This window comes from Struthio camelus, chromosome 16 (assembly GCF_040807025.1).
Source record: "Struthio camelus isolate bStrCam1 chromosome 16, bStrCam1.hap1, whole genome shotgun sequence".
NCBI lineage: Eukaryota > Metazoa > Chordata > Aves > Struthioniformes > Struthionidae > Struthio > Struthio camelus.
In genome coordinates, this window is record NC_090957.1 from 21,376,076 (window position 1) to 21,395,536 (window position 19,461).

At 35.9% G+C, this 19,461-nt stretch overlaps 1 protein-coding gene across 4 annotated transcripts in view; it reads left to right on the forward strand.

Annotated features, from left to right (window-relative positions):
- NLK (nemo like kinase) overlaps positions 1–19,461 on the forward strand; it is a 64,838-nt gene that overhangs the window by 18,549 nt on the left and 26,828 nt on the right. For all 4 annotated transcript variants that reach the window (XM_068909941.1, XM_068909940.1, XM_009690421.2 and 1 more), the window contains one exon: positions 18,686–18,815. In XM_068909941.1, the coding sequence (XP_068766042.1) occupies positions 18,686–18,815 (130 nt within the window). The remainder of the gene's footprint in view (positions 1–18,685; positions 18,816–19,461) is intronic.

Sequence of the window (19,461 nt, forward strand, 5' to 3'; positions counted from 1 at the left end):
GCATGAAATTAGCCGGGCTGGTTGTTTTTTGCTATGGTGGCAAGTCTTGCAGACCTTTACTAATAAAATAAAAAGCAGAACTTCTGAGGAGCGTGTGGGGGCTCCGTCCTGCCAGCAGCGCCAGCCCTCGGAGAGGGACTGGCGACAAGGCCTTTCCGTAAACCTTTGAACTTCGCTGCCTTATTACGCCGTTTGTAACTTAAAGCTAGTGAGTTTAATTGCTGGCCAGTGAGCATATCACACCTTCAGGCCGTGTTCAAATCTATTAAATTAATACTTAAAGATGATATAATATATATTTGGGAAGGATGAGGTGAAAGGAGCAAGACCACTCTAAGTAACACTCTCTTATTTGTGAATGTCAGTGAAAGAAATAGCTGTGTGACATGTTCTGTTTGGCGATAGAAAATAAACTGCACAGCAGCATCCAGACAGAGCTGGAGTAAAGTATCTTTCATTTGATGCCTGAAGAACATTTGTATTTTATATTTTAATCTCTTAAGGTTTTATGGTTGAGGAGATCACAGATTAATCTGTTTGTGATTCATCATTATAATTAATTACTCAATTCTACTTCCATCTAAAAATATTATCCTAGAAAAGGAAACAAACGAAAAGTAAGCATTAGAGACTGACACAAATCAGTCATCAGTGTTTTGCCAGTGATAATTGTTTTATTGCTGTACTATTATGTGATTGTTAAACTTTTAGGTATACTTGCTATTCAAAAAATTCTCTCTCTGGAAGCCAGATGTTCATTGGGTTTAACAAATCAGCGGAAGAGGTATGCTTTTGCTTCAGATAAACATTTGATAAAATAGTATGACAGTGATGCTGTCCTGTCTTGCAAAAGAAATAATTATTTGTTTGTAGAGAGTGGTGGTCATATGCTTTATCACCGTTGGGAAGGGGGTCATGTTAAGTCCTATTGAAGTGTTACACAGGTAGAAAGTTAAGTTTAGGGACAAGACTGACTGCTAAATACACAATATCAAGCAGTTATTTAAAAAAAAAACAGTAATAAATTGTAAGTTGTGTCAAATCATATCAAAATAATTTTCTACTTTTTACTTCTCTTGCTGCTTTTTCTTGCCGAGCGAAAGTGTTTTTCTACAAGTAGTGAAAGATTATTTCATTCTTTTAAACTTTGAAGTTATTTTATGCTCTTTCCTTTCTTCATCCTTTTCTTTCCCATGTTTGTTTTCTGTTATCCTTCATCTTTGTATGTGTCCACATACCTTCTTTGCAGGAAATAATGTGGTCTTTGTGTTTGTATTTTCTCTTTGCCTTGTTGTCTTCTTTCTTTCATTGTTCCTTTTGCCATTTCTTGCACACTGGGTTAAGAATCCCGTCAGGCAGGGGCTCTGTGTCCGAGGTGCCTCTGCTGGAGAATGGTGACATAAGGGTTTCAGTCTCGGAAGGCACACCTTTTATCAAGCAGTCCAAGATGTTAATTTGGAGACCACAGGAGAGGTTAGGCATTCAAATCAGTTTGATAATGTTATTTTTCTTCCTTTGGTAGAAGGGAAGCATTGTTAGCTTTAACCATAATATCTGTTGTAATATTCAGTCACTTAAATGCTGAATGTTTCAGAATATTGTTTATTGATGATTGCAGCACTGCAGAGAATATTGGCTTAAATCAGGGTAGACAAGGACTTAATTTACCTGAAAATTCAGATTTATTCTACACATTTGGCAGTATGTCTCTTATTTGACTAATGAGCTAGATGATCTCTCATAGCATCAAAAGAAGATGAAAAATTGCATCAGTTACATATTCTGCCCATCAGAAACATGAAAGAATTTTAAGACATCTTGGATCACTGTCTCAGCAGGCTGTTAATTCAAAGATACTATTTACCTGTCTATTTTAAGCTGTCACTCTAATGTCTTAATATTTCTGAAATTGCCTTTTGAATCCAATGAAAAGGAGTGGCTATGGCTGTAGTGTAACAGGGACGAGTTATGATTTTGATGTAGCTGGGACTGCCCAGGGAGTAGGAGGAATTTTGCAGACATGTGAGACCCGATGATATGTGGCATCGGCTCCTTCACTTCCCTGGCCCATGGCTTCCTTTGCAAGGTTGAGGATCTTTTTTCTTTTAAATCTTTACAAGCATATATTAAAAAAAATCTCCTTCCACTTGCCAAAAATATCCCCCAACCCTAAAGTATTTTCTAGTCTTTTGTGTTGTCCTGGCTATAGGCTTATAGAAATAAAAAGATTGTTGCAGAAAATAATTTCTGGCAATGGGAATGGAAGGGTGAGTCGCCACTAATAAATATTCTGTGTTGTAAACTTTATAATTAATGATAGGAAGGAAATGTTTGTACACAGTTTATACAATTCATAAAATTAAAAAGTACTGTCAACCTCATACAACAAATGTGTCAAAATTTTCAGGCTTAATATTTAACCACCAGATACAACTGTTTCTTGTGCACAGAGCATGGGTTTATAATCACATCGGACTGAATTACTGGCATTTGAAATATCTGTTGCAGGCATTGGTTTGAATACTCTGCTGAGTTTGGTATGCTGGCAAACAGCCAAACAGTTTTGAAACATTTCAATGGCTGAATGTGATGGCTTTAATGTGGAAGATCGATTATTGAGATGTTAATTGAGATGAGGTGTGATGCTGGTTCACAGTGATTATGGCTCTAGGTTCATTGGAGCAAGGAGGAAAGGAGGAGGGGTTTGGGGGTTAGTTTTTCCCCCTTCCAGGGAAGAGGGTGGTAGGGAGGAAGAGAGGTGCAAGGGAAACCTTACTGTGGAAGTTGGGATGCTGTGGATTATTGCTGGAAACCAAATATCTGACTATCTAGAGGATATGACCAGAGACTTGATTAATCTACTTTTCCTTGGATGTATGAAGGGTATTCTAGGAACTGTGCCAAAGCCTCGAGGCTTATTGGATGCCAAGAAGAAGGTTTCTCATTTGGGTTTTGTTTGGTTGGCTAGTGGGAATGGGAATGGAGGTCAGTGATTTGGGCCAGGAGTGTAGCAGTTCAGGTTATTGAGCTATATGTTTAAAAAAGAAAACAGTATGAAAAAGCAGAGATCTATCTCTTTGTTAGGCATGATATTTATTTATTGGTCACATAGACCTTACAGAGCTATGCCATGGACTGAAAGAAAGAATTGCTTTTAAGGAATGGAAAAAAAGTCAGAATAAATGTCCTGTATCATGTAATAACTTACAATAGCTGTGGTTCATGTAGGCAGTTAGGAAGTAAATAAAAAGGCCTCAAGCATAGCCAGAAAAATTTGTGTAAATGGGAGAATAAATTTGATTTGGAAAGCAGTTTCAATTTTAAGCCTCCATGAAGGAAGACAAATTAAACATTTTAAAAGATATTAACCATAACAGTATCCCTTTAATTTTCTATCCTTTCTTTTAAGTGAGATACTCTGAATCAATTCTTGTTCAAGGAGACAGATTTCTTGCAGTAATCAGTTTTGCTTTTAGCTCTGATTTTGAAAGAATAAGTGATAATGGTGCACGTGCTTGAGGGTGTGATTAGAACACAACATTAAAAGGCTTTTTAGGACATCTACAGTTGAAAAAGGAGCTCTGGAGAGGTCTGCATTTGGCAGCTGAGCAAGATGTGAATAAAGCTTACCTTTGAAGTGTAGCATGAAGAACAAGCTGCTTAACCCTTTCATATGAAATATTTTTTGGTGAAGGTTAAATCTAGGTGTTTTCTTCAGACTCATCTTAAAGTTATCCATTAAATCTATTACCTAACACTCAGTCTTTTCCTTCCCCAAATGAATCCTGTGCCTTAAAAGAGACCACCTGTCAAGGCTATATATTAGAAAGACTTGTCTATTTGGAGTACCTTACTGTGCAGGTTTTTTGGAGTACAAACATTGCAGTGTTTTTGGAGTACCTTGCGTTATTCTGTAAGGTAAGTTAAGGCAATTTAATGAAGTGCTGAGAACTCCTATTTATAGTACGTTAGTTATGTTGTCTTCTGATGATTTTCTTTTAAAGGAACTGATCTCTTCAGTGTTTTTGAACACATATCCAGGAATTTGTGTTTGACCACTGGTTTATAAAAGTTATTTCACTTGCCTAAATTTCAGGAGAATATTTAGCTGGTAGAATGTAATTTTGTAGGTCCTAGATGTCTACAACTGTAAGAAGTTTTTACTTTTGTCTGTGAACGCATTCACCCGACTTTTATCAGTCTGCTTTTTTCTCCAAACAAGTTCCTGTCAATGTAACTTTAAGCGATCAGTTGCGTGAATGGGGCATGAAACTGATGCAAGAATCCTGAAGCTGACTTTCAAAGAAGGAGGATAAAACAGGGGAGAAACGTTTTGTTAATGAACTGTCACTTCTCGGTGGAGTACTGCTCTTGAGACTTAATGCAAAATAATTGGGGCACGTTGCATTGTGAGTAATTGACAACAGCTGAACCACAGTGGACAGTTACAGGGAAATTCTTCTTCACTATATTTCGTGACACCTCCTCTGCCCAGTGCTGAAAGAGTTGTCAGAATAAATCAATAAAACCAGCCTTACAGAGTTAACATAGACCTGCCTTGCCTTGTTAATATGGCCAACAGGCACTTGACGTCATTCTCCTCCCCATATTATTGTGTGTAATATGGTCTTTGTTAAGCAGCAAAATAATGAACACGTTTTATCTTCATGAACTACAAATGTATCTTGAAGAATATAAGACTAAATGTTATTTCCATAATTGCAAAATATTCATGATATGGCTCTTTTTGAATATTCTCATATAAAATATATGAACAATGTTTTTATAAACATTTAATATTGCTTAATACTTCCTTGTACATGTGATGATTTGAAATTGCAGCTTAAAAATCTTTGTTGCTGTCCTGTAAATTGGCATTGCTAGCATGGGATTTGTTTTCACAATTGGATCAGGGTCTCCAGAGGATACAGCTTCCAGGGTTTGTAAACACTAAAATTGTGCTTTCAATCTCACAAGTTTAAAAAAAATTCTTACAATGAAAAAATTAAGAAATAAAAGAAAGTCTGTAAGATGGTATTTCTGACTATATCAGATAAATGTTATGAATGCCTCTGCAATATACTCAGACATGCATGTGTACTTAAACATTTGTATTTAAGGATAATTAATATTGTGCTTCAGTATTTTCCTTAAAACATCGAGTGACTGAATGTTGACACTGAGTTCTCCTACAAGGATTGTTTTGGAGAATTAAAAAAACAAATACACAACTGCTCTAACACTTTGCCATTTATATAAAATTCAGCAAAAATTTCTTAACAAAAACTGGTTGGTAGCGAACATTGAATAGCCCGTCTAATAGTGCTTCCTGGTAGACAGCCATCTGTGTTCAGCTTTAGCATCTCATGTTCAGTTGCCAGTTGCAATTGGCAGTTTGACTTGAGAAGAATTTTCACCAGAATTTCCACTCTATGGACCTTGCTAGCTTATGTTAACAGGCAGATGCTTTAAGTCTAATATCATCCTTAATGTGATTTTAATTTTTCTAAAGCTTTGGCTAGTTTTGGTTTTACCTGATCCATACAGAGACACAGCTCATGCATGCATTGTATGTTAGTTAAAATGTAACAGGTGAGCTGAGGGTGGGAGAGGAGGAACACTGGCATTTATTAAAACACACAAAACTTCTAGTTTCACTCAAAAAGGGAGTTTCACTGTATCCAATTTTATTATAAATGGCTTTTATTATATGTTTAACAAATCTTTCTTTTAAAACAGATTTTAAAAGAAAAGCTGTTTTTTTACTAAAACCCACTAGCTTCACATGAATAATGCCTGCGAAGATAATTTCTTATCTTTTTGCCAGAACTTTCGCCAGTACTTTGCTATTTACATTTATTCTTGTTGACTAGCAACTTCAGCTGCTCTCTAACTTTTTTCCAAGCTTCATCACTACTGTAATAAAAACCATTTGCATGCTAAGTAATGTTTTGTTATCAAATGTTTAGATAATTTTCCTTTTTAATTGATAACAGCAATTACGGTATTCTGTCTTGAGCTTTAGAGTCCAAAAGAAAACAAAAATATGTATTTTTTTCCTCTTACAGTAGTTTTCACCTACTAGAATAAATATTTGAGTGTTGGAGAAAGTTTTGTTATGCAAAAGAAAACTTTTTTTTTTTTAAGAGATCAAGTGTAACTATGTAATTATGGGACAAATGTAATTATGGGACAAATGTCTATACAAAAGTTATTTACCAACTTTGTTGTTGTTGTTAAAGCTAACAACTAAAAACATAATTTTACAATTTGCAAACTTCCACTGTGAACCCAGAGGGAGAATACCTACTTTAGTGATGTAGTTCTGTATCACCATAAAAAGAATCAGAAATAGATTTTTTTTTTTTAGGTGTCTGCTATAACCATTCATAAATCAACCACTCTGCTGTTTTTCTTGTATATCTTTAGTAAACAGCAGCTTTCAAAATATTTTCCTGTTTTTCCTCTACTGTTTTTTGTAGTTTACATGTGAACACTGCTACGCCTCTTGCCCTTTTTGAAAGTCATTACTGTGTTTGCTTTTCTTACTTTCTGGTATCTTCACTTCATTAGCTGAGAGTTAGCTTTCATGAGACGTTCCCAAGACCTCCAATAACATATTGCACTTCTCAAAAGAGATCTGATAGCTATCCGTAATCTCAAATTTTATGAATAATACAATATATATGGACCTGTAAATGAATAACTAATAGTAAATACCACTCTACAGAGTAAACATAACCACTTGCTTCTTCATCCTTGTTTTACCCTGACTTGTTTTTAAACTAGAGCAATCCCTGTAGGGTATGTACACTGTTACTTATTTTATTCATAACTGTGTACGTAGCACAGTGTGGGCTCAATTTCGATTGGGTCTTTAGGGCACCACTTTAGCTCAATGGCCAAAAAAAAAAAAATTAACACTTCCCTATATCTGTGTTTTTGAGAAACAGGTCTTATATCATACATATAACCATAAAAATTCCTTTACTTTAGCTGTAGGGCTACAGTATGCGATTATCAAAAGCCAGTAAAGCAAACTGCTTCCTTATGTTGCAAAGTCATATTTTGTAAGAGTAAAACATGCATCCCAGAGAAAGCAATGGTTATTGTGTTTTCCTGTGGTAGTTATGCTGTTACATACTCTGTTAGATCTGTTGCTCTGTTAGATCTGTTGAGCTCTTACCCCTGACTGGCATTGCACTATCTGCATAGTTCCTTATTGCTTTTATACTGACTAGTCCTGGATGTCTTTGCTGTGAAATTAAATCTAAGCCAAATCTAAGTTTTGCTCAACTATCTTTTCCAGTTTGCTTTTACGTCATCTCTCTTAAAATACAGAATGTTTGTATTCTACTGTTAATATTTCATTTTAGCATCTTTGAAGTATTGCCAGCTTGAGACCACTGCATAGCAATAGTGCCCTGAAAATCATTAACAGCCCGTCAGTGTTTTAAATATCTCCAAAAAATAAACAGCTATTCTATTTTGATAATCCTTTTTTTCCATGCCTGCTGGTATGCTAAAATTTCATGCATCTTTACTGACTTTCACTCCATGTATTCTTTCAAATTCTGTTAGAACCAGGTTAATCTTCTGTGCTGCAACTACTAGGAGCTCTTTGTGGGCAATGATTTGCACTGGGCATGCAACCAGATTTTGTGCCCGTGAACTGCTGGTGAGAATAGGTGGGCACACTTCGTAGAAGCGTTGGTATGCTTCAGTGCCTTCCACGTGTCTGTCTTAAGGGCCCTGATTAGCTACTTAGAGTGATCAGATATTTATTATCCTACTTGCAAACTCAATCAGCAGTTTTCCCACACCACCCTCTGAAAACATTCTTTCATTATCTTGTTCCTGTGTAATAATTGCCATGGAGTAGTCACAAACTTCTGCCAGTTGAAACCGTAGAACAATGTGTATGCATTGACCTGGCTTCGGAGAAAGAAAAAGTAACTCTTGGCATAATCTCTACCTTGAAAATTTGCCATCAAAATGGTAGAGAGTTCCTAGAGGCTTGTAATGGGTAATTGAAAAACCTAAATACCTGCAAAGATTCTTTGAAATAATTTGAATTGTCTCTGAAAACATTTTAACTAGAGGCCTGGATTATATCGTTAATCTTTTCTGCAGTTCTACTGCTCTTTAGAATTTTATTATTTCAGGAATGATTAGCCTATAATGTAAATAGCTGCATAACATAAAGCTACAGTTCATATAAACATCTTTTTTTTTTAATATATTTTGTCAGACTTTTCTTATGTAGTTCTTAAATATAATAAGACATGAATATTTATGTCATGTATAATCAGCAAGAAAAGTTTTCTTATGGTGAGGAGAATGGCCCTGCTACACAGGGCACTGACCTGGAATTTAGGAGATCAGATCTTCATTTCTGGCTGTGTTCACAAGCTTCCAGCATGACTGAGGGCCTGGTTTCATGCTGCACCTAATCTGGTGTAATTGTGAACTGCTACCAGAAAATTGCGCTGTCTTGCACTCTGCCCCTGCCGTGTGCTCGCACAGCTTCCCTTGTGTCAGCTCGAGAGATCATGTGGCTTTAGGATGACTTCATTCAGCTCACTGCGTGTTTAATACTGAATCTTTCTGTACGAGATTACTTTGCTTAACTGACTCACCTTGCAGACAGCTGATAACTGTCTGAAATAGCAGTGAAATGGCAGGAACCAGCAAGGGGGGAGCAGGACTGCCCCTTCCAGCAGCAGCTTGCAGTTGGGTAAGACAGTATAGCGTGAAGCCACACCATCAATAAATCACTTGGACAACTACATCCTTATCTGCCAGGACTGTTGTAAGGATAAAAACCTTCTACTTGGGATACTGTTGTATCTGGTGGTCTAAAGAGACAGGCAAAACAAGGGCTTGTGTGCCTGAAAGCTTCTCTGTTTCACTAGAACAAACCAGAGTAAGAAAGCAAAAATACTGGTTGTTCTAGTGAAAAATATTACCTGTAAAGTCAGCCTGATCTTTAATGATGCAGTACTGAATTTGTGCTGTAAAAGAAAACGTGTATACATTCTGGTACATTTGACTTTCCTTTAAAGAAAAGAGAAAGCACAACTAAAAGCTTAGTGTGCTAAGCGGTACAAACGTAGCATAACATCAATTTATAGGAGAAATTCTGCCTTCCAAAATAGCATCTCATTGTTGTTTTGTGCTGTTGGAACCTCCGGTTCAAAAGAAGGCAATTTGAAACAAAAGTTTTAATTTCATCAAGAATGCAATTTTGAATGTTTTGCATTTTTTAATACTATAAACTATGAAGGAGTGATTAAATAATTCACCCTAAAAATAAAATAAATAGCTATTTATTTTTTTCTAGAGCAAGATTAAACAATCTTAAATCTTCTCCTGGATTACAGCTCATTCATTTAAAGCTCTTTGTTGAAGTAAATTGAAAGATGATGAACTGTACTATGAATGTCTAAAGAACTCCTCCTGCTATATGTCTTAAACTGCTGCTGCTATATGTCTTAAACTGCAAGTTTATATGCCAGGAAAAACAGCTGAGTGATTTCTTCCCCCTTTCCCTTACCTTGTTTTCTCTAAATTTCTTTAAATTTAAATTATTTCATTTCTGAAAGGAGGTTCTGTGACAAGGATTCCCAGAATAGTTGTTCTTGCTGTGTAATAGGCAGTTTTAGATTAGCGAATACAGGACTAGATATGCAAGAATTAAACAAGAGGTCTTGTACATGCCTTGATTCAACTTTATTCAACTTTCAACTTGATTAAATATTTGATGAAGGATTTCATAAAATTTGGGGAAAAGATGAAAAACAGGTGATAAATAGGTGATTTTCAAAAGGAACATTTTGGTTACTTGTTGAGCATTCAAATATATATATGTTTGATAGTTTTTTTGACAAGAGCCAAAGTATTACTGTCCAAGTTATTTGTTTACACCTAATTTAACAAAAATAATGATCTTCCAAAAATCATAGACATATGTATGATATTTATTGACTGTCAGCACACAGGAGTTCCGTAAATACATTTTATATTCCAGTAGTTCTCTAAATTGTAGTAGAAAAGGGTATATGCTTTTTGTAGCTCCCTTACATAATTTCTAACAGAGTAGAGGAAATCTAATATCCCTGTGGGAACATGGAAGAAAAAGGAGTACTAGGAAAATACGTATATTAATGTGCCTGAGAGTGTTGGAGGTGGGTGATCAGCGCTGTCTAACCAGCCAGCTGCCAGGAGGCCCTGCCGCGCGGAGGCCTGTGTGTTTGATCCATAGATGGAGTTTGATTTCTTGACTTCTGTGCTAGTGGGGGTCATTGTAACAAGTAAAAGTAGTAGCCTGGAAACTGTTAATAACTTGGAGCATGGTTTCATGTTTTGCCTAGTAAGTAGACATGCAGCGCTCTCCTGAAAGGGACTGTCTTTTGATTTATGAGTCTCTCTTATTTGCTACAACAAACTGGAGATAGTCATGATTTTTCCAGTGGCTGAATCATGAAGTCAATTTAGTTAAGGGGAAATTAATATAAATATTGTCACTGGAGACATGACTATTACTGACTGAAAAGCTAATAAAGTAACAAAGGGAAAGCATCTTCCAAGAAACTTTTTTGAATTTTACAAAATGTTTAGTTTGGGAATTTTTCAACATAATATTTTACCATTATTATGTAGGTAAAGTCTGAGTGAAAAGAGGAGATAACCAAAAGATGTTAACATGCCGTAAGCAAAAAGAGAAGGTCGCAACCTCAGTTGTACTTGATGAACGTGTAGCCAGGCAGCCAGCTCTTGGAGCAGTAGCAGAATACTTGTGTGAGCAGAAGTTAATTGTACTGAGGAACTTGTGATTGGTTTTAAAGCAAAATGTCTGACTCTGTTAAATACTATTAAATGCACCTTTTCCCCATGCTTTGTACAGTATAATAAAGAATCCTAAATGATTGGGTGTTCTCATAGTAGCATCTGGAGTCATATAATTCTTAAAGACCTGGTTAAAGCTAAACTAGCTCTTTTATGATTTTTTTTTTTTTACTCCAAATTATATTTAATAATTTGATTTTTGCCCCATACCTATATATCATTTTTGTTAAGTAAGTTATTTTTGGTTTAAATCTTCTTAGTCTCTTGTCTCTTTATCCCCAGCTACAATTGATGCTTAATAAGTGAAACCTTTGCAGACTCCAGTAGCAGCTTGAAAGAGCACCCCATTGACTGTGTGCTGAGTGATGGATAGGTTCCCTGCCTGCTGCTCACTTTACTGCCAGCTTCACCTAGGGTGTAATATCCTCACAAAGCAGAGCAGGGAATTGAAATGTGTGCTTCTGAGAACAGCAGTGAGTAAAGCTGCCTTTCTAGTGTTCTCTCAATTAGCTCCTAGGAGACCTTCATGCTTTTCTAGTTTCTCTTGGGAATATGTGACCTGATAGCATATTGCTATAAATAATTATTTTACTAGTATCAAGGTAGGTACTGTATACAAATACCAAGCAATTTTTTCAGCATTTTTATTGGATTCAGCAAAAACCAGATTTTCAGGCAAGAAAGGCTTTTTTTTTTTGGCTTTTTTTTTTTTTCTTTTTATACTGTCTTGATATTTCCACTCTAATGCATTACTTTGATTTTTGGTTTCATGCTGCCCTGTGAAGTGAATTTGCCAGTGAGTGGTATAAAGCTCACAAGTCAGGGCAAGGGTGTCTAACTTAAAAACAAAATTTAGTATGTTCCTACATATGTGTGGTTGTGTTTGCTAAACTGAAGAGCTGTGGTGCCCTGGCGGTGCAGAGTGCTATCATTTTTCTCAGATGGGGCTCAGCAGCTGAAGAGGCTTGGGAATCATCGCTCTAAACTTTTAAGCGTATACATTCAGTCAGAAAGAGATGAATGCAATATCTATTTCATATTTTTGGAGAGAGAAGATGAGTTATTAAGATGTTATTCTGTTTCTCTTTTTGCTTTGTCATTGTAAAATTATGGCATTGTAATCAAGTTATTGTTTGTATAAGCAACTCTTATACGTGAATAGAAAGTATTTTTAGGCATTCAGTCATTACTTTCCTATCCATATAATCTTTTTAAGATGAACATTTTGATTTTAAAATATTTTTTCTCTAATTGTATTTTTTTTAATAAAGGAAGTAGTAAAGACATTAGGCAAAGTACAAACTTAATACTAATAGAACTAATTTTGTAGTTTGTATTATTGTTCATGACTGATCTAAATTAAAATTCTCATAGGCAACTCTAAACAGCCTCTCAACTTTTTGCAGAGGAGTTATAAACTTACTTAATTGTGGATGGTTAACTTTCATATCCTAAAATTTATTTTCAATCTGAACTAATTTCTGCAAATGCTGGCTGTTAGATTCTTCTGTTTGCATGCAACTTGCGTAATTTTGTAGTAGTACAGCTGAACTTTATATCTAATGTTTCTCTGTATTTTAACATTTCCATAATTTGGGATAGTGTGAGAGGAATACTTCCGTTCTTTTAAAATAATTTATAGAATTTCACATTTTGAAGACATTTCAGATTACTATTCTAAAACTGGATTTTGCTATTCCATTTTAATATTTTATTAGAATCAGGAGTGACTATTTCAATGTCCAAATTAATTAAACACTTTTTGAGGTCTTCTGATAACTTTCATCTGTATGGAGGCATGGCACTGTCTGAAGCGTATACATGAGTGTGGATTTTAGCTTTCAACTGTTTGACTCTAGGCAAATGAAAATATTAGTTTTTCCTTTGAATTTGTTTTATTACATAGGATTATGTAAATAGACTTGTTACTGTAAAAAATTAGGTGTTTGTTTAGCATATGTGTTAAATGCACAATATACTTAATATTCAAATAATTTATGCAAAGTTTAGTTTAGAAAGTAACTGATCATTAAGACAGAGAGACATTTTGAACAGGGTCATTTTCACTGGAGATAACGAATAGCTCTGAAGGCAGCTTCCGTTATCTCCACTGTCTGAGGTTCATTAGCTAATACAGATGGGATAACCAGTGTGCTGCAGCACCAGAAGAGCTCAGCCTAGCGAGCCTTTCAGCAACAAAGAAATAAAAGCATTCCTCTGTAACAGGCTTCAGCACTTATCTCTGTTCTCTGGTACTGTTTGTGCTGAACCAAAGCAGCTGCTACCCTGAGTTAAGAGAGAACAAACTCAACATGGCGTGAAATTACTGCACTTCCATTCACATTCATTAGAGTTATATTGTTACCAGCTACAAGCATGACTGGTCTTTGCATGAATAATAACATGAAATGCTACTTTGTGAGTTTTACCTTGAAACATTAACAAGATACAATGCAAACTTTGAAACCCGATGTGGTATTGCTCTATCTGATTATAGTATTGTAGTATTCGTCTTGTCAAACGCTGGAGCAATATTTATACTCGCATAATTTGGAAAAAAGCAGATAGGAAGTTTCTAAAAGGAAATATGGCTAAGAACTTGGCTATTAAAAACAACCTCTGGAGGTCTCAAGTGTAGGTTCCCAAAGCTGTGTTCTTACTACTCAAATGTGCAATGCCTGAGACATTTGTCACGGGCTGGGAGCAGGACCATTATTCAAATGCACCAGTACAAAACAGGTTATTCCCCCTTGTTCAATTAGAAATGAACCAGCAAGCAACTGGAAACTTGTTTTGGTATTTATTCCTCTTCCAGCAGGGAGGTTCAGTTTCATCCTGCCTACTGATAGGCTGAATTCAGAAAGAGCTCTTCAGCCTGCTTTGAATTCAGTGGCTTCTTGTCAGTGCTGCTGCAGCAGTGGATCCTGAATATTGCTGAAAATATGCTGTGTGCATAGTTGCTAGTGGGCCTCCTTTTTATCTCAGTGCACTCAACTCCGTGGAGCTTTTTATCTAAAAAGTCTTCAGGACATTATTAGTAAGGAAACACCTGGAGAACAGACAGTACATGCTTTGTCAATCAGCAGTCTAGAAGAACTTTCCCAACAGGTTTTGCTGATACAATCTTTTGGTTCTTATGAGTCCCTTAGCCCAAAACTGATGCCAGACTAGGGTGGTTTTATTTTTTTAGTAATGCAGTTTTGATTGATTGGTTGACTATTTGTTGTTCAAGCACGTTTTCAGTTTCTCCTATCTACTTCACTTATATATGGGAATTGTATTGCATGCCTGATCTGTTTATAAAATTTTATTATATCAAAAATATCAGAATCATTTCTGGTTTTGATGTGTTATTTGCTTATTAACAGGTATGGGATGGGTTATTCTTCCATAACTAATCAAACTGGTAACTTTCTGTTGTGATGGTACTCAAATTTAGAAGCTGATTGCTGTAGGTACAGCCTAAATGTAAAAGTAGGAGTCCCTATCATAAAGCTTACCAACTAAAAACAACAGGAAGAGTGGTCAACAGAACACAAGTTATCTGTTACTAGTTTCATGGAAATTGGGGTACTCATGCTGTAGGTAGTGGATGTGGTGCCTAGTTTCAGATGGCGAGATTTTTATCGGTCATGGAAGACAGCATTACTTGTTTACATGTCTGTCTCTACAAATGTAGTTGTTGGTAACTTCTCCTGATTGTTTTACCTCTACCTGTTTTAGTTCATATTATTATGTTTTCTTTTCCTCTGTAGGAAATTTAGTAGCAGTACTTGGTATTCACTTCGACTACCTTTAATAAAGACCGAAACAAAGCTGATTAAAGTATTGTGAATTCAGATTTTTTTGCAGTGAAGAGGTTAATAGGGATACTGCAACTTAATTGTCTCCATTAGTAGTGCCATTCAAACAGAGCAGAGATGATTTGAAGACATAATTAAGCGATGAACTTGGTGATACTTCCTTGGAACTACCACTATAGGTCTGTTGTTGATACCTGCTGTATAAGTAGGAAGGTAGTTTAGCTGCAGGTGGATCAGGAAAGAAGAAATTGGAATTGTGGCATAAAAATGAAGTGACTGATTTATGATGGAACATGAGAAAAGCCCATACTGATTTCTTATGTTAAATATTGTTACACTTCCCCAACTATAAATCATTCTTACATGTTTAGGGTGCTGAATGTCAAATATAGTAATGTAATTTAAATAAATAGAGTCTTTAGGGAGTATGATGTGTAGCTCTACCTTCCAAGAGTTAAATAAATAAAAATTATGTACAAGGAAAAAGGATAACTATAACCCTCACTATATACATTACATCGTATCTGCCCTTGTATATGTAAGGGTTACATGTGCACTTCAAAAATAATTCATTTATAAAGTAGTAATTTAGCAAAAGTTGAAATTTCAGTAATTAAAAATTGATGGATGACTTGTAACAAAGCTTAAAACAGCCACAGTGGATTAAATAAAATATCTAGGGTGGTGGTTGTAGATGTCTACGATAGCATCAGAGGTTACCATTTGTCTGTCTTGCCCTGGACAGCTATCAGTTTTGTTGGATTTTTTTTATTATTATTATCAGATGTTTCCAGAATGAGAATATTTTGGGGAGAGAAATAGGATGTGCAAGTAGAAAGAACTTCTTCACTTCGGTTTTCTCCCATTACACAAGAAGCTTTTTCCAGTGCATAAGTAAACTTAGAGGAGCTTTTCCACAATATAATTTAGTCTTTCTTGTACTCATAACTGAAATAATGCTTAATAGTTGTCATTAGTGCTCTGCCATTAAGCATACAGATTTCTGTTTGTATCTGATGCTCCATTTTCTAGTCGTTTAAGAAGTCAGTCCAAAACTAGGAAGAGTTGAGTGCATGGCACTGATAGATGTGTTTGTGAATGTTAGTGATAGAGATGAGAAGCTTATGTAATTTGAGGTAAAAAAAAGAAAAAAAAAGAAAAAAAAAAGAAAACCTATTAAATCTGTAAAGCTGCAGCTAATACTTCTTCAATGAAATAAACCTACATACAAATTGCCATTGATTTTTCTTTTTACGCTGTTTTACTGTTGTGCCCACCCCTCCACCCCCCCCCCCCCAAGATATGTGATCCATGGTGATTTGTTTAGGCTTTCTGTGGAGCAAGTCATATATGTTTGCTGTACTACTTTATTACAGATAATGGAAACTGTGGCAATTAACTCTTTCAAGTATCTATCTGGATTTTAAGCACTGTTCTACTCTGTTTTAAACAGACTGAAACAACTTTAGAGAAGTTCATTTATTTAATGTGCAAAATAGTGGTTGTATTTATTTACAGAAAGTTCTTTTGCTGTGGTTGCTTCTATCTGCAGTAGTGAAAGGCAGGTGAACGTGTTTTTAGATTGCTTATGTGTCTTTTAAGGAAAGACAACAAAACAACAACGCGCATTGTGATTTTTCTGCCCCTTATTCAAAGATAGTTGTAGAGCATCTCCTTAATATGCTATAATATTACATAATATAAAAAGAACATGAAATGTTATTGTTACTACTTTAAATTGAATTTTTCATAGCCAGATCTGTTGTTTAACTATTGTTTTAACTGCACTATTGAATATAATACAGCTGAGGAAGGTGCTTGTGGACCGCGTAGATATTTTTCAGTCATTTGTGAGGAACTTTCAAATTGTCTACGGTCTCAGGTCTGCGTTTGTGTGATACTTAAGGGCAACATCGATGTGATGCATTACTAGTATTTCTTCTGTAGCTGTGAACATCCTATGGATAGCAGTGTTTTGATGCATATGTGCAGTGGTCAGCAATAGTGTCAAAACTACAAAGAAAAAGAAATGTAGCAATTCAGTAGCATCTGCAGTATACTTGGTAAAGTTTTTTTTTTAAACATAACTTTGCATATTAGTTATTATAGCAAGGATATATCTGTTTAAATCCCAGGAATCACCAGCTTTTCAAATGTGGTATAATAAATTTGAGTTTTCTTTTACAGGTTAGAGGGTTGTGGCTTTTATTTTTAACACTAGTAAAAACTTGCTGGGGACCAGCAATGCTACCTTATAAAGAAGGAAGAATACCGCTAATTAGCTGATCAGTGGTGCTTGACCTTGTGTACAGTAGGAGCTCTCAGCTCATGCTGGGATCAAATTTATATGAATTTGTGAGCCGCTGCCTTGTGCCGGCCCTGCTCTGTGTCATTCAGAATCCACCTCTACTATAATCCTACAGCTACAGGCAGACTAAAGTGTTGTGCACTTCCAATGCCTACTACCTTGTTTGCAAATAGACTCAGTGAGGTTAACCATAATCTGTGAGTGAAGTTGCTATACAGTGTGAGAAAGGATGCTTCAGTCTGGCCAGTGGTGAGTACTGATTTGTATTAACAGTGGATCTTCTGTAGCTCTTCGTTTTGATTTCCTTTCTTGCTAATTTAAGTAAGAGTCAGAAGTCCTGAGCAAAATAGGAAGCAGATTGTGAACTTAGAAGATCTTTTCAGAGTCTTTTCAGTGCTGTGATTCCCAGCATAGAAATAGCCTGGCAGCAACTTTCCCGGGTCACCAACCTCTTCCTCCCCCTCCCCCCCCAATATAAAATATAAATATTTTGAGGCAATTAACAGGAAGCTTTCTAGCTGGGTGTGTCAAGGTAGTTCTCCTTTGACTCCCAACCACTCCTATCAGCAGCAGCTTCTGAGTTTTTGGACTGAATTGTTTTGTATTTTGATGACAGACATGGTATTTGGAGGTCTGAGGTGATTACCTCATCTTAATTTTTTATTTAGATATTTAAAACAGCATGGACCTAGGACAAAAGAAGAAGCCTTTAGTGCCATCTGTATGGCAGTCCCGTGATAGATAGGGAAGCCAGCAACTTTTTAAGGACGAATGTAGTCATCAGGGTGCATAGTTGGATGTCGATTCCTATATGGTTATAGTATAGCACTCAGAAGAAAGTTACTTTAGTTAGTCCAATAAAAATATGCAAAAAAAAAAAAATTGAAGGGTTCACAATGACTGAAGATCCTGAAACCCTGTTTTGTAGTGAGATTTGAGAAACCTTGCCTTAAAAGTCATGACTGGGATTGAGGCACCAGAATCTCCTTGCTCTAGTTTTGTGGTTCTTATTCTATTTTCAGAACCTAATTAAGTTAAAATACTTGCCATATGCAAAGGACCTTATAATTTCTGAACTACGATAGCTGTATCCCATAAACTCTTTGAGAGGAAGATAGATAGAATCTGTTTTGCATTTGTGCAAACTTAGATACCGTGTGGTGTTACTTCTCCAGACTTAAGGTGTTAGTGATAGATCAAGTAATAGCACTATACCTACCTGTGTTGTTGCAGAACGGAATTATTAAACTTTTTGCCCTTTTAAGGAGGAAGAAGGAAGGAATAGATCTGACGAAATCAGCTTTATGTAGCTGAAGAAATATTTTACTTTTAATAAGATCTTTTTGGAGGTGAAAAAAATGTTTATGGTCACACATGCTCCTTGGCTTAAGCTGTTGATCCAACTTTGAGCTATAGTATATGTTAGGGGCAGGCAATATATTCACTAATGTGTATGTGTCCAGCCAGTTGAAAGCTACCAAAGTTGACTGGGTATGTGTACATGTACTCTCGTCAAAGAATGATTACACTGCATTTAATACAGAGTCTATAGTACAGTGCACTTAAAACTCCCTTTGCTTGATACTTTTTTTTCCCTAGAAGTGACTGCACATTGTTTTAACTCACCTTCTAAGTTGAGAATGATCAGAACTCTTAAATATTCTTTTCTAATATAGAAAAGTTGTCTAACAGTAGTATATGATGTTGTGAATCTTTTATTCTGTAGGTCAGTAACAGATCCACGAGATGGAAAGAGAGTTGCACTCAAAAAGATGCCCAACGTCTTCCAAAATTTGGTCTCTTGTAAAAGGGTCTTCCGGGAGTTGAAGATGTTGTGTTTTTTTAAGCATGACAATGTAAGTAATTTTGAAGTATTTAGTAAAGCCTAACTGTAAAACAGTACAAGCTGTGATGTAAGAAATTTTTTTGTTTAAGATATAGAATGTCTAAAATGCTTTAGAAGCTCTTTAATTTTACAGTTGTCAGATTTCCTAGAGGGTCAGACATTACTGTTGCAAACAGTGTGAAAAATGTAATAGTTGATTAAAGAATCTAAGGATATTCATACTTTCACTTCCAAAACAGTTTCAAGTAGGTAGACGATGCACTTCAGCCTAATCATATTTTAGGCTTTAGATAAATTTCAGTCAGCAAACAGCTATGCCAGCTGGAGATGCTTTTGCTTCCAGGCTGTTTCTTGCTCCCATCTTCCTCTCCCCTTTGTTGGAGTTTATTGCTGTCTCAGTTCTTCTAGCAGAGTGGTTGTGCAAACATTCCCAAACCTGCTCCAGGTAAATCAGCTAGGTTAAGTTAAACTGTTTAAAAATGATTTGAGTTGACCCAAACGACTGTATCTGAAGCAAATTAAAAAGCACTTGGAGAAACTGTTCCACGAATGCAATCGTGGATGTGGTAACCTCTCTCATTGGCGAGCAGTGATGAGCAGCTTGGGAATACTGACTTCCTGATCGAGTAGCACTAGCAGAAGAGAATACTCGTTTT